Genomic DNA, 26,012 nt, shown 5'->3' with positions numbered 1-26,012 from the left:
CAAAAAAAAAAACTGGAGAATTTCTTATTTAGCCAAAACATCTAGCATAAGGCTAAAATATTAGCTAAACTCTAAAATAGCATAAAAAACTGAATAAAGCCTAAATTAGCCAAAACAGCTAGCATGTAGCTGAAATATTAGCTAAATGCCGAATAGCCTAAAAAAACTGGAAAAATTTCAATTTTAACCACAACAGTTTGGGAGGGCCGAGAAAATGTGGAGGTGGGCCAGATCTGGCCCGCGGGCCGTAGTTTGGAGACTGGGGACCCCTGTCCTATAGTGATGCTAACAACCCCATAAATGCACATCAACCTGAAGTGTAATGTCCTTGTGGGGTACAGGGGGATTTCCCTCACTGTCTCTTGGGGCTTGCTGCTATTCTGAGCGGCTAAACGCATTCCAGCTCTGCACAAACACTGTTCTCTCCTGTCTTGTGTCTTCAGGATGGGACCGTGGCATCCATCCAGCTTTTTGGCATCTCTTCTTGAAGCTAAACGATCAATTGTGAAACCCGGAAACATGAGCTTTCATCTGATAGAAGAGGGGAAACCAAGAGGATGACAGTGGCAAAACAGACTTTAAGAAGTTTTTTTTGAGGGTCAAATGTGGAATGTTGGTTCAAGAAGAAAAAAGTTCTGACCGTTTTGGTGCATTCAGGGTCCTTTAACCGCTCTGATAATAGAACTTTTTACCTCTTTGTTTATTGGAATTACTTTTAGCGTTTATGCTTTTAGTGTTTATGTTCTTTGATTTACTGTAACTTTTCAACTGTAAACATGATAATTCCAGCAAATTCTCCTTCTGAATCTGCTGGAATTATCGTTTTAACAGTATCACAAAAATCCCAGTATGCAAAATATGTTGTGTTTGAGTGTTAAAGGGTTAAGAAAAAATTTCTTAGTAGTAGTTTTTCTTGATAAATATGTGTGTAAAGTTCTAATACAATGTTTTATTGCCTTGGTTCAGAGTAGAAATCTACTGTTTGGCGTTTAGGTACAAATTTAAGATAACACAAAAGAAAAAGTTCAATCAAGGCCAAAACCTAATCTGTGTCGCCTCCTACCAAACATCTTTCCTTCAAGACAAAATATATGATACGATAGCAACAGCTCAAAGATAGTCCCCTCCAAAAAGTCCCATGATGCATCTGACAGTGTGGTAATAGTCAGATGTAAAGCACTGTTCCATAATCAGGAGAACCGTTGCATCACTAAGGATTTTCCATTGCTTCCAAACAACAGCTGCCACAGCCCAACTGTGCTCTCAGACTTTATTTTTAAAGTCAAGTGAAAAGTTTATGAGACCTTTAGAGAGCATCTTTTAAATAAATGACTTGCTGAGTGCCAAAAACCAAACAGGATCCCGTTCCTGGCAGCTCCTTCACTCACCGTCTTGGATGCACACCTTGATGAGGCGCATCGCTCCACCTCTTGCCCTGGCCAGGAACTGCCTCAGCTGTGGGGTCACCACTAATGCCAGAAACATGGCGGGGCCAGCAGTGTCCTTCTCCCACCGGTGCAGCAAACGAGAGGTTTGGATGGAGATTCAAAATGATCAAAGTAAAGGCGTCCTGATTTGCAGGCGATGGCCACCGAGGAGGATCGCTGAATGTGTCTGGACTCGGTTGGAGCGTGACAGTGTGAGAAGGGACATTGCTCAAGTAACTGGGACACTGTCATGTGCACACAGAGAGGGAACCTGATCGCCTCTTCCAAATTTAGCCCCCTGTGACTGTCCGGGCCGGGCTCCACAGCAGGACTGTCAGCGGAGCAGACAGGCTTGAAATACCAGAGCATGACCTGGTTAGGGTTCTCACAAATACACCCTTTGGGATGAATAAGCATCATTTCTTCAACCCTTCTTGAGACGATATATTATCAAACTCAATCGCACATGGGGCTAAAATCTAAAACAAACCTTAGGTCACGGGCCAAACAGAATAAACATTTATTGAATACACTAAAACTGAATTTTTTAAACCTTAAAACTGTAACTTTTTAGTTTTTACCATAAATATGAACTAGATATATAGTATTACCTGCAATAATGCTAGTGGGAATGTTAGCCAAATTTGGCCGCTGAAAATGCTGGAGCTGATAGCTGAAGATGCTGAAATTGATAGCTGAACGCTAAAGCTGATTGCCAGCTAAAATATTAGCTAAATGCTTTATTTACCTAATAAAACCTACCAAAAATTAGGTTAGCCCAAACAGCTAGCATGTAGCTGAAAAATTAGCTAAACTTCAAATTAGCCTAAAAATGGAAAAGTCTAAATTTGCCGAAACAGCTAGCATGTAGCTGAAGTATTGGCAAAACTTCAGAACAGCCTAAAAAACAAAAAAAAGCCTCAATTAGACAAAGTTGCTAGCATGTAGCTGAAATATTAGCTAAACTTTAAAATAGCCTAAAAATGGAAAAAACACTGAATTAGCCAAAATAGCTGTCATGTAGCTGAAATATTAGCTAAACTCTAAAATAGCCTTGAAAATGAAAAAAGGCTAAATTAGCAAAAACAGCTAGCATGTAGCTGAAGTATAAGCAACATTTTAAAACAGCCTAAAAAACTAAAAAAAGCCTCAATTAGACAAAGTTGCTAGCATGTAGCTGAAATATTAGCTAAACTCTAAAATAGCCTTAAAAGATGAAAAAATGCTTAAATTAGCCAAAGCAGATAGCGTGTAGCTAAAGTCCAAAATGGCCTTAAATAAATGAAAAAAAGGCTTAAATTAGCCAAAGCAGCTAGCATGTAGCTGAAATATTAGCTAAACTTCAAAACAGCCTAAAAAACTGAAAAAGCCTCAATTAGACAAAGTTTCTAGCATGTACTTAAATATTAGTAAAACTCTAAAATAGCTTAAAAAAATGAAAACAACTCTTAAATTAGCCAAAGCAGCTGAAATATAATCTAAACTTCAAAAAAGCCTAAAATAAAATAGCCTAAATTGGCCAAAAAAGCTAGCATCTAACTGTAATATTAGTTAAACTCCAAAATAGCCTAAAAATCTTTTATTTAATCCTTAATTATAAAAGTTAGAAATAAGTGTAAGATAACATCAAGCCATCAAGCCATTATCAACAATAAAATAAAATGATCCAGAGGGTCAAATTCGGCCCCCGGGCCTTGACTTTGACACATGTATTATGGGATGCTTCCCGTCAAGTTCTCTCCACAAACACATTTAAATATTCAGTTCATACTTATTTTAAGCAGTGGAGTCCCTAAAATCCGTTTCACAATGTTCTACTTTGTTTATTTTTTAACTGGTTTCATTGAACTGGTCCAGTTTATGTTCTATTTATTTCCTCTAAATGTGTTATTAAGCGACTGAAAAAACAACAACACCGACTCTAGAACTTAGAGGTCAACGAAACTCTATCAGTGTCCCAGTTTAAGGTCGGAAAGGATAAAGGAAAGATTCAACAAACCAGGATCAACTTTTGACCCAACAGATGCACCATAACACGGAAACCGAAATGTAATTTGATGACAACACAGGTATCTGTTATCTTACCCAAGAGCTACTTTGCTTTTCAGTAAAATTCCTGGAAAGTAACTCAATGCCTTTCCGAATGAACTTTCGTAAGGTAGACTAAACATTTCTGAAAACAGGCACTCCCTGCAGTGCTTAGAGAGCTCACCCAACCCCTAAAACCAGTTGTTACAAATGTGAATTCATGGAAATGTTCTAATTGGGCTCTAAAGGGCTTTTACAGACAGTTTGTTGTTGACATTTACTTTACTTCTCTGGAAAACGAACTAACAGCTAAAGAGAAAAGGGAATATGAAGTAACAATAACAAGTTAACCTTCACAAGTGCAACCCACAGTTCCTAAAATTAATTTTGGCGCTCAATTTTATCATTTTTAGACACATTTAGCTGTTTTTTGGCAAAAAGGATCAGCTGTTTGGTTAAATAAGGATTAATAAAGTTTCCTACAATAGAAATTTACCTGAACTTCACTTCATCCCTTCCAAAAGTGAAAACAAAATGTGTTTTGTTTTTACAGTCATGTCATATCAACAGCAGCTATTCTGAGGATTTTCAGTTCAGGCCAAACAGTAAACAAAGTTGTTTCTTAAGAGCCACTCCTTTTTTTAAGCCCCAATTACTATATATTATAGTTTGTGTTGATATACAGATAAACAAATAAATAAATGATCCAAACTCATGTTTTACAAACAAAAAGATTTATTGTTAAATAGAAATATAAAAAACAATCAAGAAATAAATCACATGTTGCCTTCTGTACAATATTTTTTCATCCTGCTGCTTGTAATGCTCATCTGAAGAGCTGACTGCTGCCCCCTGCTGGCTTGCTTGATAGAAGCAGTTTTTTTCTGTTCAGTCATCGATGGTAGGAAGCCAGAATGCCTGAACAAAAAAAAAAAAGACAGAAAATAAATTAAAGAAAAGATTTCCTAATATAGTCTAATATAGATTTACGCAATATTTTGGTTCAACTAAACAGATTTTAAGACAACAAATAAGGTTCTGTTATAAAGCACATTTATAAAGCACTCACAACCATTTCTGATCGTAAGCATCGTTTTAAAATAGGTTAAGACTGAAATTATTTCCTCTAAATATTTACACTTTCAACGGTGTCCCTGCTGGGTCGGCGCCCTCAAACACTCACCATGTTGGAGCAGGCGCTGGCGAAGGTCATAAATTTGGGGTTAAACTGCAGACATGTGATGGGCCCCGTGTGCTTCCCGTCTAACAACGCCACCTTCATCCCGCTCTCTGCATTCCACACGTGAATCTTTCCATCCTCAGAGCCTGGAGAACATCCAAAAACATTTCATCCCTCATGTTATTGACAAACACACGTGTTTACTAAAGAGTTTCTGACTAATTTTTTGAGATTCAGTGAGGAGGCTTAAATGCATCAATATTTAAATAAAAATGACTTTCATGCGACATGAGAAATGTTCAATTCAATCATAAACTTTATTTGCAAAAACAACATTAGAGGGGGCATGGGAGCATGACAGATTCACAGCGGTCAGCTGACGGTTTGATGTGGGACGGCGACAAACCTCATGGCTCCTGTTGTGAGTCTGAGTGTTGATAAATGCAAACTAAAAATATGACGCAGCAGTTGGTGGTCGTTTTTCCAGATGGGACAAGTGTTGTTGCCAGAAATGAATGCATGGTATCATTGTGACGTAAAAAAGTGGAGAAGAGCCCCCAAGCTAACACACAAACTAGCTAGCAGCGATGGTAAAACACTTTTTTTATGCCATTTTTACAACATTTTGGATGTTGATCTAGGATGATGTCATGAAAAGGTCGGCACCAACAAAGAACGAAAGGCGGAGCTTCAGAAATTGAGGCTTCTTACTTCTGGGTAGAAAAAGAGTTCACAAAAATAACTCACATTTCACAAATAATGTGTTCTTTATTGTGCCAAAAGTAATTTATGATCAAAGATATGGATATATTGACTCTGAAAAGCATGATATAGGTCATTTAAGAAGAGTCGATGTTACTCCAGTACATGTGAAAGCGGAACCTATAAAATATGACTTTTATTTTAAATATCTTTGCAGTGCAGTCCAGTTCAACAAGATATTAACGTCTCAATATGTAAAGATTGAAAAAAATGTAAAAGAGCTAAAAAAAATAAATAAATATAATTCTGAATAAAAACTATTTTTTGGACTAAAAGTTTACTGTGATGGGACATTTTAAAGCAAAATCCAGTGATCAATGAGCATTTCATTTGCTTTTGAAAACCTGAGAGAACGTGAAACAATTACATAGCATTTCATTTTTCCATCATAAATTTAAATATTTTAAAATATAAAATAATACATACTTTTTTACGCTAAATCAGGAGAGTTTGAACTTACCGATCATCACAAACAGAGAATCTGGAGTAAAAGAAGCTTCAAGTGTTACACCTTTACTGTTGTTGTATCCCTGCAGACAAGCAAACAGAAGCAATGAACAGAAATCCTTTGATCATAGAAGCAGAGTATGTGTTCCAAATCTTTAAAACAGGGCTGTCAAACATGCGGCCCGCTGGATAGTTTAATCCGACCCCAGTCATGAAGACAAAAAAATATAAGGATGATGAGAAAAAAAACAGTTTCTAGCCCATTGCAGTGGCAAGTTATGGTTATTTAAAGAAATGGCTGCAATGCACAATTCTGCCACTAGGGGAAGCAAAGGAAAAGAAATACTGGGATAACAAGAGATCAAGAAATAAACTACATTTATTTGCAGGCATGGGTAAGATAGTTCGGTTTCCTGCCAGACTCACTGCTGCTAAGTTGCTATAAAAGTTATCAGGTGTGACAGCACAGTTACCAAAGCTACAGATAAGAAATTGATCATGAGTTATTTTGCTATCATGTTACTGGTCCGGACCACTTGAGATCAGACGGGTTGAATGCCCTTAAAATATAAAGACTTCCACACGTTTGCATTAACAACCAAATCTCTTTCATTATGCAAGACATTTTTAAAACTCATGAATGACAGCAGCTTGCGTCTTACCCCAAAGGAATGTAGAACGACGCCCTTAAAAGCATCCAAGATGCGAAGGGCTCCTCCGTTTGTGGATAGAAGAATGAGTTTTCCGTCGTTGCTGAATTTGAGTCCCGTCCACTCACACGTCCGGTCGTACTGAAGCTTGAAGGTTGCAAAAGGACCCTGTTAAAAAGAAACAAAGAGTCTTTAGATTCTTTTATGTGTTGTTTATGATGTATTTTAGGGCATCAGCTAATATAGCGGTGGTCAATCAATAAATCTAGCTTTATTTAGAATTTTTACATTTTTATCATTTTTAAAGTACTTTACAATTTAAATAAACAGACAAAATACAAAAAAGAGAAAAAAAACTAAAACCAACACACCCCTTTCAATTCCTCCCTCCCCTCCATTCACACATACACCCCCCAACCCCCAGGTTGCGGGCTGTTATCGGTACATAGGACAGTTGGTACCAGTCTGCAGAGCAATAAAACATAACCTGCATTTTTTCTCTTTTATTTCTAATCTGATTCTGAAAGACGTTTTACATCAGGAGACCACTCGTTTCTCTCCCCCACATCAGACTCATTCTTAAAGCATTGCCAAATCGCTCGGTCACATGTCGAAAATACATTTGCTACTTTCTTAAAGCAGCTGCACCACCCCTTAAATTGAAACCCTCAAGCTAGCAAAGTTAACAAAACACAAACATATTTAGAAAGTTTGTTAAAAAAAAATCTGTGAGAGAACAGAAGAGCCTTGCACTTCAAAATAAAAGAAATCTCCATTTAACAGACAAAAACAAGTCTTTACTCCAAATATGGATTTATCGTGACAGTTGTTCCCAAATTCCATTAACATAATGCAGAATATTCAGCAACAGGTTGTCTAATGTTACAAAGATTGTGCTAATAAAGTTGTTCAAACAGTAGATTCACAATTATTATATTTAGAAAATACCAGTTTTAGTGACTGTTTTTTTGTATGTATCTTTTGCACCTTAAATGTCAGATGAGGCTGAACTTGGCATCTAATTTTTTGTGTCTACTTTGATAGTTATGAGTTAAAGGACCTACACCACAAGTGTCAAAGTAAAGGCCCTGGGGCCAGATCCGGCCCTCCAGGTAACTCTATCCGGCCCCCAGATCATTTTATTTTATCGTTAATAAAGACCCGATGTTATCTTGCGCCAATTTCTAACATGTATAATTTTGACAAAATATTTTTTCATGTAGAGTCAAATATTGAAATTAATGTTTAAGTTGATTTATTCTGGAATAATATTCCTGCCTTTTCATGATTCATAATTATGTTCAAAAGTTACTGTTTTAAAGTTTTAAAATTGGCATTGTGCTAGCTTTTAGGACTATTTTGGCATTTAATAAGATTTTTTAGGCTATTTTGGAGTTTAGCTAATGTTTCAGCTACATGCTAGCTGTTTTGGCTAACCTAATTTTTTAGGCTTATTTGGCTTTTAGCTAATATTTTAGCTGGCTCTCAGCTTTAGCATTTTTAGCTATCAATATCAGCATCTTCAGCTATCAGGACTAGCATCTTCAGAGGCCAAATTCAGCTTACAGCATTCACACTAGCATCATTGGTAAAGCGATATAGTTCATAATTATGTTAAAAAGTTACAGTTTTAAAGTTTTAAAAAGTTAAGAGTGTTCAATAAATGTTTGGCACATTAAAGAATGAATTATGAAATATGAGCTATTTTCTTGAGCTCTTTTCCTTAATCTGAGGGTCGTGCTGACAGCACACTCTTCCTATAAGGGGCTGTTCTCACTTGTCTATGTCACATAGTCAGGATATATGTCTATGGTAGAGACCTGCTCGTTTTGGTGGATAGGGAGGGGTGCTCAGTTAGCAGGTTTTTAGAGGAATGCTAAGAGATGCGAGAACGGAGCAAGATATCACTTTGGGGTTGTTTTTCATGAGGAGTTAACTTTATAATTCACTTAAAAGTTCAAAAAAACAGATTTTGCATGATATAGAGCCTTTAAGGGGAAATCTACATCACATTTTATAGGATTGTCAAAAAAACCTAGTGTGCAGATAAAGTTTAAAACGACTGCTGATATTTTAGAGGATGAAAATAAACTTATTCTGAAAAGTTAAGGAAAACTGGAGAGTTATGGTTAAAAAATGTGGCCTTTGAACAGGATGATCTGTGAAAATGTTATCTGGAATTAATCTGGTCTGTGGCCAACAAAATGTTGAAGACCACTGCACTAAGGGGTCTTTTAGGCTTAAGAGATACTCATTGATTACTTCAGAAATGATTATGAAATGAAAGGAACAGGAGAGGCTCTCATCGGACAGTAGATATTGGACTGGATACCACGTTCTATCAATTGAACATACATTAATATATTGAGATTTACTTAAACTGAAAAGTTTACTCACTAACTGAGACGGAGATCAGTTAGAGCCAAAACCATTGTATTGGAAAAGCTAAAATTTCTGGATTAATGTAAACCTGAAGATCGCATCCTATTACTAAAAGCCTCAGGACGTAACTTTAACTGCAGCAGTTCCACTGTGTGACATGATTCTTCGCACGTCAAGCTACAAAAGAGAAGAAAGGAAATACCTTGTCAAATGAGCGCAGGTCATAGAGTTTAACCATCTCTGAATTGATGCCGGCAGCAAAAATGAGACCTTCTGGATCAAAAGAACAAACCGGCTTCCCTTGCAAATGCATCAAACCCTAAAAGACAAGAGACACCAAAGTTTATGCAAACAATCAAAAGTACCAAATAAACCTGAAGTGCATTGGAAAAATCCTAATGAAATGGAAAATGCTCACTTGGCAGTTTGGTGACCGCAGATCCCACAGTCTGATGGTTTTGTCTAATGAGCCAGAAATAAATGTGTCATCCACAGGAGACATGGAGAGAGAAGTCACTCTGGTGACAACAAACAAAGCTAATATTAGAAACCAGTAACTTAAAAAAAACTACAGTGGAAAGACGTCCGAGCATGAACCCAACTCTGACCTTTTGGTGTGTCCAGGAAAATACCGGATGTATTTGTTGTCATGAAGGGACAAGTATCTGATGGTATCTTCAAGGAAAAGAAGGGCACTTATCAAAGACTTTGTGTAAGTCAAAGAGAATACACAAGAATAATATAACAAAAAAATAAAAATCCAGCTCTGATGATTAAACTCAGCCGTGGGCAAGGCAGTCACTTGTACAGTTAGCTCCTGTATTGGGCAGAATCACAGACCCTCAAACTGTACAAACAACTACCTCAGACCACAGCGAGCAGTCTGGAGCCGTACCGAGCAAATGGGTCCACTGGATCTACATCAAAGTCAGGATGCATCCAAGCCAATACGCATGCAAAGAAGCTGCCTAAACCCTCACATTAATGGTACCTTCCTGCTTTAAAGTCCCACTCCGATCATGTTCTGATCTATTTTAAAAGCTTTCCTAGTGGTGTTTAAACTATGACTATATTTTTTAAGGCAAAATCAAAAAACTTGCTTTTTTTCTGAAGAGCAGAACAAAAATTCACTGCTGAGGTGTGGGCGGAGCTCTGCGCCAACAATCCCAGTGCAACAAAAACTTTACAGGTGCCACAGAAATTTGGTGAGCAATATTAGAGCTATTGCAGTAGAACATTTATGAGCCAACTCAGACGAGTACAATGAAGACATACACGAATCTACTTGTCAACAATTCAATACATTAGAATGGAGCGGAACAGGTAGCTTGTAGCCCACCCAAGGTATTTACAGTCACAAGTAAGCTTCTTTTTTATACTGCTTTTTTCTCTGCTTGATTTGAATAAAGAAACACTCAGAAATGCAGTTTTGAGCTTCAAAAATGCCACTAGAATATGTTAAAACACAAATTTCATTGGAGAGGGTCTTAAACAGATTCACTCATAAATATTGCGCATACATACCATCAATTTTGTTGGAACTGTAGACGACAGTGTTTGCAGCGTGAGTGTACCTGATCAAATCCACTCCATACTTCTTACTGTACAGAGTCCTCTTGGGTCTATAATTAATTAAAATATAAGAAAAAAAAACAGATGAATAAAAAAAAATCTCTTAAACATGTTTGCTTCTTAAATTTGATATCGAGTCCATTCATTTTTATTCAATAAATGCAGCATCTATGAATGGCGTCTTTTTTTACGTTAATTTAAAGTAAACTTTGCCATTTGATTAAACTAAAGTATTCCTTCAACATGTTTTTGTTTATCTTTTTTAAACATTGGATAATAACAAGCTGTGGTTTGGTGGTTCATAACATATGTTTACAAAAACAGCTAAAACTATTTTTAAATAATTAAATTGATCTTAAGAAAAAAAAAGACCGTTCCAAACGTATATACATCATGCACAACAACAAATGAAATATGAATGAATCAGTCAATTCCCATGTACCGTCTGATCTTCATTACTTCACAACAACCCAGAAATCATATATTTTCCAATATTTAAGGTTAAATTGATTCTGTTTCAGGCATAGATTACCAACAGTAAACTTTTGAACATTTAAGGATCAATATTTCCAATATATTTCGAATTGAACCTGCTAGTTATTAGCAGGCCTTGCTAACTAGCATTTGAAACAGCTAGCATAAAACACAACGGGTTAAACTCTGAAAAAGAGGTCCTTACTTTCCTTCCTGGCAGTCGTACAAAACTATCGAGTCGTCATCACTGCTGGAAATAATAGTTTCTCCATTCGAACTGAAGTCGAAGCAATTTATTTTGTCTGAGTTCTCTCGAAACACTTTAGCAACCCTGAAGCTCCGCAGCACATTGTCTGTTAGCTTCATAGTGACCTGCCTATTTGAGAGGAAGTAGATCCTCGCTTTCCTTAAAAATGCTTGCAGATGTTAGCGAACGCAGTTCGTGAAAGGGTATAAACTGCAACCAAGATAACAAAAAAATATTAATTATAAGAAGTTTGTTTCAAAAACGACAACTGTAGTAATTTTTACTCCACGGCGGAGACGGAGGGAAAAGCACCGCCCGTTTCACGACGTCGGTGACGCTGGTCACACTAACCACATGACACGCATAAAATCACGCGAGAAAACTGTTGTTATCGCGAGGTTTAGCTAGCAGCAACATAAACAAGAGAAACATTTGAAGAAATAAAATTTCTTACACATTGTTTGATCAAATCTATTAAAAAGAAAAGGTACTTGATTCCGGATTTTGTTCGATTTGTTAACCTGTTAGTTTACCAGGGATTTCTGGGGTCTTACTTCAGCACTACAATGAATCCAGAAAAGCAGTTGGACTTTTGACCTGACAGGAGCGAGTCTGAGGTACGAGCAAAACTAAACCGCTTTATTTACTGTTTTTTTTTATGTACTACAACTTGGATTATTTACTTAGAAATAATTATTTTTCGCCAAAATTTAACTTTGGACAAAATCAGACGTGGATGTGTCGTTGAGAGGGGGAAAAAAACATATTCAAAAAGTAAAGAAATAACATATAGGCCAAGAGTTATATAATCTAGATTAGACCATTTTATTTGGGAGGAAAATCAGCATATAAAACAAGGAAGACATTTTTTTTTTGTTCGCTGAGAATATACTGCTGTAAAGTGTTCCAAAGCTGTAAAATTATTTATTTGTAGCTATAGTTCTTAATTTAAACAGAAACCATGTTCTTTATCTAAAATGAAAGGACTTGCAAACTATTTAAAGTCAATGAAATAAAAAGAGAGCTATTTTATAATAATAAAAATAAATCACACCTTCTTTCAGTTTCATTCATTCACTGCTTTTCTTTTCTTTTCAGCCGGTAAAAATGTGATGACAAAACGTATTGCTTTTATGTTACATTTTTTTGAACACGTTAAGTGAATTTTTGTTGTTGTTTTTAACATGTTCTGTAGCATTTTTCTGATGCTGGAGGACATAAGTAAAAATAAGCATAAGAGTTTTTCTTTATTCAAATCATTGTGAATCAGGAGCAGATGAAAAAAATGCTATTGTTTTGTAGAAAATACGTTGGGCAGGCCACAAGCTTCCTGCTCCACTCATTCTGAAGCATCTACTTGCAGACGACTAGATCCATATACGTCTTTGTTTTCCTTGTTTGAGCTAGCATATGGATCAGAACTGTACGGCTGGATAGCTCCAATATTGCTCGCCATTTTTTAACTTGTAATGTTAAGGTGGGGGTTGTGAGGGGCTGTAAGCTAACGTTAGAGTGTTTAAACAGATGGGTGACGGGAAGGGAAGGCGGGGTTGCTCCGCGTCACTTTTGCGTCTCTGCAGAAACTTTTTCCTAGAAAACGACACAGATTTTTTTTTTTTTTTAATTTTGGCTGAAATTTGCTTTTCTCTTTTTTTTTTCAAGTGTGTCTCACCTCACACTTTGGTAATGAAGATTTTTTTTTTTTGCTATTATACATTAGTGTTGTTACTATTTTGAATGGTGTTTCATTTGTGATAAAATGTTGATTGTTCAAGAAGTTTTTTTTCTTCAATTCCAACTTCTTAAATTTAAGTTTTACTTATACTTGATCTTTAAAAATCGAGTAATCTCAAGTTTTTTTCTAAATCCTATTTATGCACATTTAATTCAGAATGAGATCCTTAAAATCTTTTAAACTGTTGTAATTAACATTTATATATTCATTATGCATTTCTTTTCTTTTCTGGTTCTAACATAAGGTTAGAACCTATGAATAGCATCTGTTACCTTCAGAGTTCCATTTTTTAACCAACTAAAAGAGAGCAGAAACAGACCATGAGTTATCATGACAGAAATCCCTTTTCCATCATTCCTGGTTGTTCCCAGTTAATGTTTAGACAGTGTAAACAAATCCAGACTGCCTCTGGTCAGACTTTTGCTCCTCTTCTGAGCTGGAACAGCAACCACACTGACGACCTTCACAGGTATGAAGCTCTTTGTGGTCTTTAGAGGATGAAATCCCAAAGTTTCAGGCACGGTCTTGATTTATGTAAAGCAACTCAATTTGAAATGTTTTTCTCCTTTGAAGCACTCAGAAGAAACCTAAATAGAAATGTGAGAAATAATTTTTTTTGTGTTAGCACCTGCACAGCTAGGAAGCTTTCTAACAAAAACTCCTTATTGGATTTAAATGTGTTTAAATGTGCCTTCAATAAGACTTTTGTTTGTGTGAAACTCTTTATATGAACTGATCTTAATGTCTTTCCTCCCAGGAGATTCCTGCTCAGGCTCTCTGGACTGTCGATGGCCCGTGTCCTTTCCCTGTTCCGGCCTCAGCCTGTTCTGGCTCTCGTGAGCAGGTACAAACCAGCCTCCTGCCAAATGTCCATGGACTCACGGGCACGGGACGTCTTCACGGCGGCGGTGGAGGCCGTGCAGCCTGACGCCGTGGTCCGGCAGAGCGTGGAACGCAAAGACGACTCTGTTCTCATCAGTGGTCGCAAGTTCACTCTGAAACACAACCTGCATTTGGTTGGTTTTGGGAAAGCGGTTCTGGGAATGGCTGCTGAGGTGGAGAGGATGATGGGGGATCATTTAGTGGATGGCGTGATAAGCGTGCCTCACGGGATTCAGCAGACGTTGCGGCAGCATGGAAAAAGGTAGGCACACAATCAGCTGTCACACAGAAATATGACTAGAATGACGTCTTATTTCCAATTCAAGTCATTTGCTGCCAAAAGAAAATAGTAAGATTCAAGTAATGGAGGGAGCCAAGCACAACCTGCCTGATGAGGACGCCCTGAGAGCAGCTGAGCAGATCAAGCAGTTAGCCAAAGGACTGACAGAAAAAGACTTGCTGCTTGTTCTCATTTCAGGTAAAGAGAATTTTAACATTCCCCCCTGCTGTCTGTCATGCACCTCTGTAACAGAGGCTCTGTTAACTGTTCGTCTGTGTTCAGGTGGAGGCTCGGCGCTGTTACCTGCACCACTTCCACCAATCCTGTTGCAAGAGAAGCTGGATGTTACACGCAGACTTGCAGCTGCTGGAGCAACGATCCAGGAACTCAACACTGTGCGCCGGGCACTTTCTGTGTTGAAAGGAGGAGGGCTCGCCAAGTATGCTCACCCTGCACAGGTGACGTTTCACTTCACTCTGTGAAAATTCTATTTTTCCTTTTATATAAGTCGCTCAAATTCCACAAACTCTAATTACTTGGAAGGATTCATGTCAGTAAAGTAGGACAGTTTGCAGCAGGACAGATTTTTTATGTACTGATGGGCCAAAAATGACATTCTGCTTGTTAAAAACAGCAGTAGTAGATTATTGCCAACTCAGCTGTTCAGCTGAAGGGAAAACTTTATTTAAGAAAAGATCCTTAAAAAAATGTAGAAAAGTCTGTTCCGAGTTTTTAGTTCATACGAGTATTAGGGCCAGTTTTTTTAAATTACAACTTTCAATCTCGTAAATTTACAAGAAAACGTATACATTTATGAGAAAAAAAGTCATAAGTTTACAAGAAAAGTCATAAAATAAAAATAAATAAATTTGCAAGGAAAAATTTGTAAATTAACAAGAAAAAAGTCATAAAATTACGAGAAAACAAGTCATAAGTTTATTAGAATAATATAGTCATTACATTTACGAGAACACAAGTCATACGTTTATGAGAAAAATATAGTCATAAATTTACGAGAAAACAAGTCTTACATTTTCGAGAAAAAAAGTAAAATTTGCAAGAAAAATTTTCCAAATTCATGATAAAAACGTTGTACATTTACAAAAAAATAAGTAAAATTTAACATAAAATATAGTCTTAAATTTACGACAAAAAAAGTCGTAAATTTCCAAGAAAATAGTCATAAATTTATGAGAAAAAAAATCGTAAATTTACTACAAGAAAAAACTAATTTGCAAGAAAAAAAGGCATAAATTTGCGAGAAAAAAGTTGTACATTTATGAAAAAGTCTTAAATTTACAAGAAAAAAAATTACAAGAAAAAAATTGTGGGAAAAAATAAATGCATTAAAAAGAAGTCATACATTTACAAAAAAAATTACATTTGAGAAAAAAAGTTGTACAGTTACAAGAAAATAAGTCAAATTTATGAGAAAATATAGTCTTAAATTTACAAGAAAAAAAATGAATTTTTCAGATAAAATTCATGAATTCACAAGAAAAAAAGCCATAAATTTACGAGAAAATAAGTCAAGTTCATGAGAAAAGTCATGAATGATAAAATAACAAAAGCTATTTATCGAGCTGTGCTCAAAACTTAAAGACACAGAGCATCTTGTAAAACTTTATTCTCAGATTGGTGTCAGAAACAAAGAAATCAGACAGAAACACCATACAGAATTGGAGGAGATCTTGGTGGAAATGACTGGAGTAAGCCGCTGCAGGATATTGATGATTTCATCAATGTGCCTTTGCAGAGATCCTGCAAGCCGCCCATCAATAAATAAAACAGGAATAAACCGTAAATCAAACAAATAAGCTTTTAAAAACATTTGTAACGTTTTAAACATTTAGCTTACCTGTTGAAATCCTGTTTACAATTTAGTCGATCTGCTGCTGCACACTCTGTTGGCTCACTTTGACTTTAATCTGGTAAATTTACAAGATTTAAATCTCAAAATAAATTTTTTTTGTGGCCCTAATACTCCGTCATAAGTTCAGTATGACACATTTAAACAATTATTTTTTTTTACATTTATTTTTAAAAAAAAGCTTTATTGATAAATCACTGACTCACAAATGACAACGCATGAAACGCATCAAAAATAGTAAAATGACATTTTCAGGTCAACCCTCTGTCACACTTTTCTTTTAGACACTTCCTCCAATCTGTCCTCACAGGTAGTCGCCCTGATACTGTCCGACGTGATCGGCGACCCTCTTGACTTGATCGCCAGCGGCCCCACGGTGACGAGCGAGGTGTGGCCGGAGGAAATCCTGTCCATCCTCGAGCGCTACAAGCTGCTAAGCTGCATTCCGGCGTCGGTGAAAGACGTCCTTCAGAAGCAGAGTCGTAAAGAGAAAGCTGAGGAATGGGACGCATCAGGACACGTTCTTAACGTTGTGATTGGCTCCAACAGCACAGCTCTCGAGAGAGCGCGCCTTCGCGCTCGGGATCTGGGCTTCCACCCTGTGGTGCTTTCGCCGGGCGTGTGCGGCGACGTCAGGGCCGTCTCCAGACTTTACGGCCTGCTGACCCGCTTTGCCTGCTCGCCCGAGGAGCCGCCCGCAGAGGTGGCCGCAGAGGTGCTGAGACTGGGGCCGGACGTCGGAGTGCAGAGCTGGGACCTGTGCCGCACTATGCAGGAACTGGGGGAAAGACGCGCGGGGGGGTCGGGTACCACCTGCTTGTTAGCAGGAGGGGAGCCCACGGTGGAGCTGACGGGGAAAGGTCGAGGAGGTCGGAACCAGGAGCTGGCTCTGCGGTTGGGACTGGAGTGGAGGGGCCTGGCGCTCCCACCAAATGGTCCCGTGTTTCTGAGCGGCGGCACTGATGGTCAAGATGGACCCACTGAGGCGGCGGGGGCCATCACTGATGCTGGTCTGTGTGCTGAAGCTCAAGCTCAGGGGCTGGACATCCATCAATTCCTCACCAACAATGATTCCTACACTTTTTTTTCCCGCCTTTCGAGCGGAAAGCGTCTGCTAGTACCTGGATTAACTTGTACAAATGTTATGGATGTACATGTGCTTCTGTTCCCATCTGCCTCTAATATTAATAAAGGGTAATTTTGAATAGATATAGATGTAATAAAAAGTTCTTTATCAAAATTTATCTCCTGATTTTGTCTACAAACATTATTTCACATGATTCCTAATTATAACGTTTTAATATCCCGGTTTTCTCAGTATTTTTTTCTTCCAACTTGACCACTTGCTACATCCTACTGCTGGGCTGCACCTTTTCTACATGCCCTGCCATTCTGCTCATCAACAGGTGGGACAAATGATCTTAATTAGCATCCACTTAAAGGGTAACCAAACAGGGAAGTTGGAGGCTGACTCCACCCACAGCCAAAATTTGAAAGTCCAGTCAAAGGGGTGTGGCTTGAGGGCAGGACTGTTATCATTACTGGGGCCCGTTTCAAGAAGCAGGTTCAACAAATTTAGAGTTCGAACCTGAACTTAGAGTCACTGGACTCAAAATTCTCAAACTCAGGGTTTTCGGTTCCAGAACAGCTGAAAATGTTTGATTTAATCAACTTGAAGTTGTCAGAACCAGAATCAGGTGTGACCGTCGCGACCATAAAAAGCCCTGATCAATGGAGCAAAGACAGCACGATTCACCATGGCAACGGGAGCAAACAGCTGAGTTACGTACTTCCGGCGACGTAAATTGATAAGTTCCTGTAAGGATATGCGACTATAGGAGAACATTTACTGCAAGAAAAGCAACACAGCTGCAGCGGTAGAACAGAGAGAAAATATCTGCAGTTATTTGAATCATTTCTAATAATGAATAAATAATGTCAGGAAGGTTATTTTGTCTCTTGTTGAGTAAGGAGTGGTTTTTGATCTGTTACCAATCTAATAAGTAATCTCCGGTAAAAGAAAAGATTTTCACGACAAATCAGTCGTCTTTGACAAAAGTTGGATTCTGGCTTTTAAACAAACTTTAAAGCAGCTAAGAAAGTATTTTGGAAAAATTTGTATTTTTTTCTTAAACCTAAAAAAATAATAATTAATTCAAAAAACAAAATTGTTACCATATGTAACAGTTAGAAAAGGCTGCAGCATCGGCTTCCTACATTGGACATGTAGTACATGTTTTCATTCATATCACTAAAGGCATGCAAATGACAAATGTAAGAAGCATACAAAGATGAGCTGAATCATGAAAAAGCTTTCTAAATTCTTAAATTGCATTGTTATACAAAAAAAACAAGAGATAAACTATATATATATACTGAAAAAAATTATGTATATATAAATATGCGTCATAAAATAATAAACCAACCATTAAGAATATTTTTGCTAACCTTGTGTTATTTTGCACAGAAATTCCACCTCCACATAGATACAGTTGCAAGAGAAAGTTTGTGAACCCTTTTTCATTACAATTTTTTTTATCTCAAACTAAATCCCAACGATGGAAAAAAACATTGCCTACTTAAATCACACCAATTTATGTTTTCATCTTTTAAAAGCCAATTATACAACCAAGTCATTCCAAAGGCTTCACATATTTTCTCCTGCAGCTGTATGTTTTTTTTCCACATTTGCCTTTTGAATGACAACTTGTTCATCTAAAACCAACTGGATTTCTAAAGTCAGCCCACAAACTGCACAAAACCACTTTAATGTGTATTGAAATGCATTAACAACATGACCAGAAAAGGCAAGCAAAATCAACAGTCACGCAAACTGTCCAGCACTGTCTGAACCTCTTCAGGGAAGCTGAGTCTCTCTGTAGACCAAATCCAAAATAACAAAGGCGTCTTCAATGAAGAATTTCAAAGCACATTTGATGGTTTTGAAGTAAACCATACGGTCCCTGTTCAGATGAAGTCCCATCGTCCGTATCCTGTCAATCCCGGTGAGTCTTCAGATTGTCCCCTGCGTTACTTTCCCTGAGGAAAAAGCAACAACACAAACAGACAAAACGGTTAACAAACATGTGATGCATTGACCAATTCTTAATTGAATGAAACAGGATGCTCTTGAACTACACATGTAAGAAGATGGTTTAAATATCTTTTATTTTTTTCTGTAAATTTTAGAGGTGAGTAGAGCAACCAAACACTATAAATCAGTGTAGAATTACATCAATCAATATAAGTAATAATCATCATCATCATCATATAAATGACTTAAGAGTATAAAAAGTAGCTGGTGAGAGAGTGATTCCTCAGTTTATTTATGGCTGATTTTTAGCATTTACTCATCGATTTAGTGTTATTTTACAACTCCAATTCACAAAAAGTTTGATCCGAGTGCCAGATAAAATATCACAAAAGTAAAACTAATCACGATTTTCTCTCCACATAATTCAAGACTACTATTAGGGTAAATAATATTTAGTTCTAAAGTTCAAAACACTGAACAAATTATGATATTTCAATGTATTTAAGTTATTTTGTGTTTTTAGACCCACTCCTAAGAAAACTGATTTTTTTGAGTTTTTACATGTTCTTGTGGGATTTTTCTGATGGAGAACATATATAAATTGCATTTCTGAGTATTTAAATTATTGTGAATCAGGAGCAGATGAAAAACTGCAGTTTGTGTTAGGTAGAAAATAGTCTGGGTGGGCTTCAAGGTCCCTATTCTGTTCCCTGATGCATCTGATTATAGACGACTACATCCGTGTTCATGTAAGTCTTCGGTTTCCTGGACTGATTTGACATTTGATTCAAAACTGGAAGGCTGGATGGCTCCAAAATTCTTTAACATTTCTCTTGAACTAGTACTGAGGGGGGAAATGAGGGGTTGTAAGGTAGCAGGAGAGCATGTAAACATAGAACTCTCAGCAAGAGGGAGGGGAAAGGGAGCGGGATTGCTCTGCACCAACAGTTCCGCCCACAACTCAGAGGTGAATAAACTCCAGCCGCTCTGCAGAAACTATGTCTATGTGGGGGTTTTTTGGCTATAAATAGCATTATCAGAATAAGATCACTGGAAATCCTTTAAAAATAAATCAAAATATAATTGGATTGAGACTTTAAATGATGTTTAATAGAAATGATACAAGTGTTACATGCAGAATGAATTGAGATTCTTCACCCTAAAACTCCACAAGCAAAACTAAAACTAGTAAAAACTTATAACACGTGTAGCTGGAGTCTGTAGTAACAGACTTTATCTTAAAATTGATTTAAATATAAGTTTTCAGCGCGCGAGCCTCAAAGCTTAATAGATCACTCACCAGGTGCCCAGGTGAGGAGACCCATCAGGTGTGCCTCCGTTCTGCCCGGTTCCTGAATGTAAACACAGACAATAACGAGGCTAACAATAGTTAAAAACCACCAAAACAAACGACCACATAACGATCAGGACCGTGGAATAACTCACCTTGCCGATAATACATGTTGTTCACTGTACTTCCATACACTTTCCATGCAAAGTGAATAGCGACCAGACTAAAAATTAACCAGCTGAGTAAGATTTTGAAGATAAATACTCTCATGTCGTTGGCCAGCCAGTCATCTACAAACTCGTAGAGGAACGATAGGCAGCTGTCGGCGATGCGGGACAAGAACTCAAAATCCCACGGCTCCGCCATTCCGCTGAGTCATCGAGCTCGTGGTCAGCGTTCGGACTGGCCTTCGTCTGTTTACCTAATCAGTCAATTTCCAAAAGTAAGCAGCATATAATGCCAGTAGCACAGCTTTTCACTAAACCGGAAATGTCGTCATCAGGAGTGTTGCACTCTAACTAGTCCGGCGGGAGGTTGTTTTGTAGCCATCGACGTTTCGGGGTTCCTCTATGGTTAAGAAGTTTTATTAAAAAAAATTAAAAAAAACTATTGACAAGTTATACAATACAAAGAATGGCATCGGACATTACAAAGCGTGGTATCGGATATGTATACATGTGAAAACAAAATGAATTCAATTTAAGCATTAATAAAAGAGAAAAGCAGAGAAAAAAAGGAAATTTAACAAAATAAATATAAATGTAGATAACATTAAAATAAAATGTTCTAACTATACTCAGAAATCTTTAATAGGGAGGCATCAATATCTAAAAAATTCCAACCAAGATTATCCATAAAAAAAAGGATGTGGGAAAATCACAAGGTAAACAGACAAACAATCTAAAAGTTTTGTGGCATTCTTATTTTTTTATCTTTTCTAGAGATTTACAAAAAAGATGCAAGTCATTTTTAAAGAACAAAAAATGTGGACTCTCTTTCAAAAATCGACACCTATGAATAAAAAACGTACCAAAAATTACTAAATTGTTGAACAAAAATTGAATTTTCTTTTCTTTGTCAATACAACCAAACTGTATATTAGGATATGTAAATAATGGAATGCCGCATTCAGCCTTTGACTGCTCAGTCAGGTCGGAGCCCTGGGGTATTGTTTATCAATCAATCCATCCATCCATCCATCCATCCATCCATCAATCAATCAACAAACTTTATTAATCCCACAGAGGGAAATTCATTGTTTTTCAGTACAAGCAAGAACATAGTCAAACAGAGAGAGGTACACAAACAGTTCAAGGTTCACTGCGGAAGTGTCCACTGAGCGGTGCCCCTTATTAGCGTGGGAGTAGAAGGCCACGAGTTAGGGTAGGGGGGTTTAATGGGTGGCAAAAAAAAGGTAATATCATCCAGTCATCCCGACTACGCTTGAGAGGGGAGGGAGATTGCAGGAATGCCGAGGTCAAGGAAGAATGAGCAGCCCTTTTCATCTCCACACACATGTGTCTTTCACACTGTGTAGAAGCGGTATGTTTTGAGAGCCAAGGCAGCGCCATCGGCTGGGGGGGGGGCGATAAGATAAAATAGTTTCAAGCGCCATCAGTTGTTTTTGTACTGCAGACTTGTGTCCTTCACTGGTCTGTCAGTCTTTGAGGCAAATTTCAAATTTCAAAATGGGCCGGAATGTGGGCAATTTAGGCCAGTCTACCTTCTGTTCAGGCAGTAAGTCGCTCCAAGTTGACATCCATCTTCCGCACAAGTTCAAGGGTCGGGAGCATTCTGCGCAGATGGGCAAGAGTGGCAGACTGCTTCTGATCCACTTGTGAAAGTCCGACTCCAAGAGTCTCTACTTCCCGAAGTAACTTCCCAAAGAGATCAGACAGCTCGCCTCTCGCCGTCTTCAGCTCACTTCTAGCGAGCATCACCTTGCTTCTCATGAGCTTCACCTCCGAGACCGCCTGATAGTTGAGATATCCTCCAATCCAAAATCAGGAACACGAGTAGATATACATCTTCAACATCTTCCACAGACAGCTGGGCCGGACACATCAGCCTCCACTTGCCCCATGGATCATGGGTGTATCCAGCCGCATGGGTTCCGTCTGGGCAGGAGGGGTCCGCTTTCCCATTGCTTAGCATGGAGTAAATTTTGTCAATCGCATTAAAAGACCAGTGGATCAGATCCATTTTCAGAGTCCAAAAAGCAGAAGAGTAGTCGAGAGGGAAAACAGCAGCTCACAGGGAGACAAACAGAAGCCTTAGGAGCAACACAGGAGGGGAGGAGAGAGGAAAAGTGTCTGTCCTCGGCAAGAGCCAAACACGAATCCCATGTGTGTGGAAATAGCGGAGTATTTGGACTTTAAAATATGTCTTCTGGAGCTAACAAGAGTTACTATAAATTATGTTAGGCACATTGTTTGTTTTTCTAGTAAAATACCCCAAAATAAAAATGAAAAAAGATTTTAAATTGTATTTGTCGTCCTACAAAGCAACCTTTGAAGGTAATTTGCCAATGCTAATGTTTTTAGCGCATGTTTACGTGCGACCAGCTCTAAAACTGATGAACATTCATGTTTGCGACACATTATAGGTGCAGCCAAGATGCAGATCGCTGCTTTGTTTCATGTATTTTATGTAAATCTGAAGCTAAACGTCACAGGTAAACAAGGGATGAGAGCAGTCATTTACCAGCACAATGTTTGTTTAATTGTGCTTACATTATTTTTTAAATTCAATTAAAATTTAAAGTCTGAATCTTAACTGTTTAGCTTTCACAAACTGAAAGTTTATTTATTTTTACAGACAAAATGCGCAAAGTTGTTTTTTTCCCTGGATAGATTAGTGTGGTTTTTCAGAGAGGACCGCTTGGTCCCACTAATGCAGCCAAACGGATCAAGGACAACCCATCTCTCCAGGACAAATCTCCAGCTGTTAAGAAGGAGCTGGTGAGGGAAAATGCCCTCACCATTGTCCATCAGAGAGGAGGAGATCCCTCTGACCAAATGGAGGTCCTGGGAGAGTACACACTGTAGTTTGGCTTTGGTTCTCGAGCCAGCAGTACCTGGAGAGACATCTGGGAGAGCAGGAGTGATGGCTACGCAGCTTTCATCTTGAAGAGAAGGTGTGCTGCAGGCACAAAGATGCACAAGTTGCAGTAGTTTCTACAGAAGAGGCAGCAGCAAGAATATGTATCCCCCAAGGAATCAGGCCTTTTGGGTTAGTCCTTTCCTTTTTCTATTAAAATGATGATCATCCCAGTTATTAATTAATAATAAAACTATAAATATATCTGTTTACTTAGACACAGTTAAAAAGTTGCACAACTTTTGTCTTTGCATGACATGTCTGAATGTCTGGCGGTGAGAAAAAACAGTTCTTTTTCCTTCAATTTCTTAGAACGAACCGATCTTCATGTTTTTCCACACTCTTGTCACACAGATGCTGCTGCTGCTGCTGCACCTCCATCATTGTCCATCTCCAGTCCAGAAGTGTCAGCAGCACAACGAGGTTTAAACCGTCGCAGAACTCTGACCTGTTTTCTGAAGTTCCAGCATGGGTTTTTTTGTGTGTTGGCCTCGTTCTGGTCCTGTTCCGATGTTCCTAATGCTTTATTGACTAAAATCTTTACTTTGCACTAGAGAGAGGAACCATATTTTTTATTTCTTTATTTCCAGTCCTGCCTGCAACTCTCTCCGTCCCTGCAGGATCAGATGTGCAGGAAAAAGGTTTGCTGCTCCTGCAAACACAAACATTTCTGCAGTTTCTTTGTCTGGTTCTTAAACCAGCCAACAACGACCTCCTCCCTCCCCCCAGGCCTGAAGAAAGCTGTCCCTGTACGCCCTGAGCTGATGTTCCTCGGTGTCAGGTGAAAACCAGAACAACTTTGGCCTCGTCTGCTGCTGCTGATCGTGTGAGCTGTGCTGAGAGATTTACAGACTCAGAACAAAAGTCAGATTGTCCAAAAGTGAGCAACTTTTAAATCTACACTCTCTCCTTCCAGGTGAGCCATCAGTTAATGTCCTCCACACTTCACCCCCAGTACTTCCTGCTTACAAAGACGACATTCGTCACTGGAACTGCTTGAAACAGCAGAGCATCTGGATGAAAACAGAGCTGCAGTCCATGGGTCTGTGGCCAGGTTCTCCACCTGTCAGGAACCCCATTAAGATGCTGTCGTTGTGGTGTCAGCCCCCACAACCAGAGCTGATTGACACCATCTATGATCTGCCAGCCCCTAAATACTTCCAGCTCCACCCTTTCTTTATCTGGAAGCCAGAAAATTACGACATAATGGGCAGGCTGAGAAACAATTACCGCTTTCCTTGCATTAGCACTTGGGTTGCGTCTCAGGTTGTGCCAGCAGGTATGGGAAGACCAAGGGTGATTGTTGGAATCGCTGGCCAGTACTATCTGCTTTCCTCTAGACTGTGCTGCAAAGTCTGCCGTAAGAGGTAGTTCGCAGACAACCCACAATGGCTGGAGAAACTCCCAAAGAGGTTTACCAACCTGCTGCCAGCCACGCTGACTTATAAAAAAGCGATCTGCAAGTCTGTCATGGATGAACTCAGGAGGGCGGGCAACTCCCCATCAGTGATGGCAAACCAAATAAATGAAATAATGCACCTGAAATACGAGCATGCCAACCTGGCCTATCTCCTCGCCTGTCAAAACGTCATGGACAAAGAGGTGGGGGCGTATGGGCAAAGGACAATATCCAACTTTGTTAGGCAGGAAACATAGCCAGCTCCTTTTGGAGAGTACGGGGACGGAGATGGGTGGAACGACATTTGTTTCTTCCCACTATCTCACCGACTGTCTGCTGCAGGAGTATAAACACCAGGAAGTGTCCATCAAAAAAATGATGCAGGGGACTTTTGGCCAGGCTTTCCTGAAGTGGTTCAATTCAACTATGAACAAATTCATAGTTCATGTCCAGCTTAATGTGTACCTGCATTGAACAGTTTGGGGTTAAAAAAAAAAAGCCATGGGCTCCAAGTGATTGATTTGATTGGTGTCATCTCGGGGTTTCACTGAAGGGGGATCCGTCTGCTGCTGTGCTTCATCCTCCGATGGTGGAGTGAGGTCCTCACGGGGTTCTCCAGTCCGGGTCAGGGATCTCTGTCACTTTACACACATCTCTAGCTGTTGTGTCGATGTAATGTACTCTGAGAATTAAAATTGCGGTGTATTCCCAGTTCTGTGCGTTTCCCTCTAATAAAAGTGTGGTTTCTGTAATGACAAGAAGTGACCAGAAGATGTCACTGTTAGGAGGAAACAGACGGGACTGAGAAAGAACACTTTTTAAATTTTTTTTATTTCAACATTTCAAAGATACAGTACAGAAAAGTCGCATTATAAAAATATAGGACACGAACATATATAATTCTAAAAAATGGTTATTCACTTATGGTTTTGCAATTTTTAACTGCTGAAAATAAGAATATGAATAACATACATTTTGAACATATTATAGATAAAGAATAACCAGATTAAGAATTCACAGTTACTGTTACACAAAATAAATATATAAATAAATCAAAGAGAACAAAAAAAAAAGAAAGAAAGAAATGGAAAACTCGAGAGTTAAATTAAATAAGTGGTCCTAATAATGCACAGATGAAATTAACCTTAAGTATTGCTCCAGTTCCAGTTTTAGTAAGAAAAATTCCCTTTTTATAGGCTAAATTTACTTTTGCGAATGTGAAAAGCATCCATGAATAAAAACACATCTATAAA

At 38.3% G+C, this 26,012-nt stretch overlaps 4 protein-coding genes and 1 long non-coding RNA gene across 8 annotated transcripts in view; 2 read left to right on the top strand and 3 right to left on the bottom strand.

The window, feature by feature from the left end:
- LOC112144639 (twinfilin-2) overlaps positions 1–1,922 on the bottom strand; it is an 11,034-nt gene extending 9,112 nt beyond the window's left edge. Inside the window, exon 1 of one of the 2 annotated variants that reach the window (XM_024269280.2) lies at positions 1,389–1,922. In XM_024269280.2, the coding sequence (XP_024125048.1) occupies positions 1,389–1,485 (97 nt within the window). In that variant the 5' untranslated portion in view covers positions 1,486–1,922. The remainder of the gene's footprint in view (positions 1–1,388) is intronic. The other variant, XM_024269282.2, reaches the window with a different exon arrangement.
- A 2,250-nt stretch (positions 1,923–4,172) lies between these two features.
- On the bottom strand, positions 4,173–11,525 carry wdr82 (WD repeat domain 82). The gene is made up of 9 exons (XM_024269284.1): positions 11,128–11,525; positions 10,401–10,498; positions 9,485–9,551; positions 9,295–9,394; positions 9,079–9,195; positions 6,507–6,662; positions 5,858–5,927; positions 4,639–4,781; positions 4,173–4,373 (listed from the first exon to the last, which is right to left on the bottom strand). Exons 1-9 carry the CDS (start codon positions 11,286–11,288, stop codon positions 4,344–4,346), a joined length of 942 nt encoding a protein of 313 aa, XP_024125052.1. The 5' UTR covers positions 11,289–11,525; the 3' UTR covers positions 4,173–4,343.
- A 40-nt stretch (positions 11,526–11,565) lies between these two features.
- glyctk (glycerate kinase) lies at positions 11,566–17,180 on the top strand. Of its 3 annotated transcripts, none has more exons than XM_024269290.2 (5): positions 11,566–11,774; positions 13,660–14,048; positions 14,113–14,264; positions 14,349–14,524; positions 16,247–17,180. In XM_024269290.2, exons 2-5 carry the CDS (start codon positions 13,693–13,695, stop codon positions 17,132–17,134), a joined length of 1,572 nt encoding a protein of 523 aa, XP_024125058.1. In that variant the 5' UTR covers positions 11,566–11,774; positions 13,660–13,692; the 3' UTR covers positions 17,135–17,180. The 3 variants fall into 3 exon arrangements, with proteins under 3 accessions (XP_024125058.1, XP_024125055.1, XP_024125057.2); XM_024269287.2 differs by having other exon boundaries at positions 11,566–11,786; positions 13,662–14,048; XM_024269289.2 differs by lacking the exon at positions 11,566–11,774 and adding an exon at positions 13,210–13,373 and having other exon boundaries at positions 13,662–14,048.
- A 1,503-nt stretch (positions 17,181–18,683) lies between these two features.
- tcta (T cell leukemia translocation altered) lies at positions 18,684–20,805 on the bottom strand. The gene is made up of 3 exons (XM_024269077.2): positions 20,417–20,805; positions 20,271–20,322; positions 18,684–18,975 (listed from the first exon to the last, which is right to left on the bottom strand). Exons 1-3 carry the CDS (start codon positions 20,625–20,627, stop codon positions 18,933–18,935), a joined length of 306 nt encoding a protein of 101 aa, XP_024124845.1. The 5' UTR covers positions 20,628–20,805; the 3' UTR covers positions 18,684–18,932.
- Positions 20,806–23,720: 2,915 nt separating this feature from the next.
- On the top strand, positions 23,721–25,921 carry LOC112145626. Its single transcript, XR_002919104.2, has 4 exons — positions 23,721–23,783; positions 23,951–24,001; positions 24,090–24,186; positions 24,277–25,921. It is a non-coding gene; the product is annotated as an uncharacterized LOC112145626 (long non-coding RNA).
- Positions 25,922–26,012: the final 91 nt, after the last annotated feature.

Source organism: Oryzias melastigma, linkage group LG5, assembly GCF_002922805.2.
Source record: "Oryzias melastigma strain HK-1 linkage group LG5, ASM292280v2, whole genome shotgun sequence".
Taxonomy (NCBI): domain Eukaryota; kingdom Metazoa; phylum Chordata; class Actinopteri; order Beloniformes; family Adrianichthyidae; genus Oryzias; species Oryzias melastigma.
The sequence above is the reverse complement of the archived record's forward strand: the minus strand, read 5'-3'. Positions and strand labels throughout refer to the sequence as shown.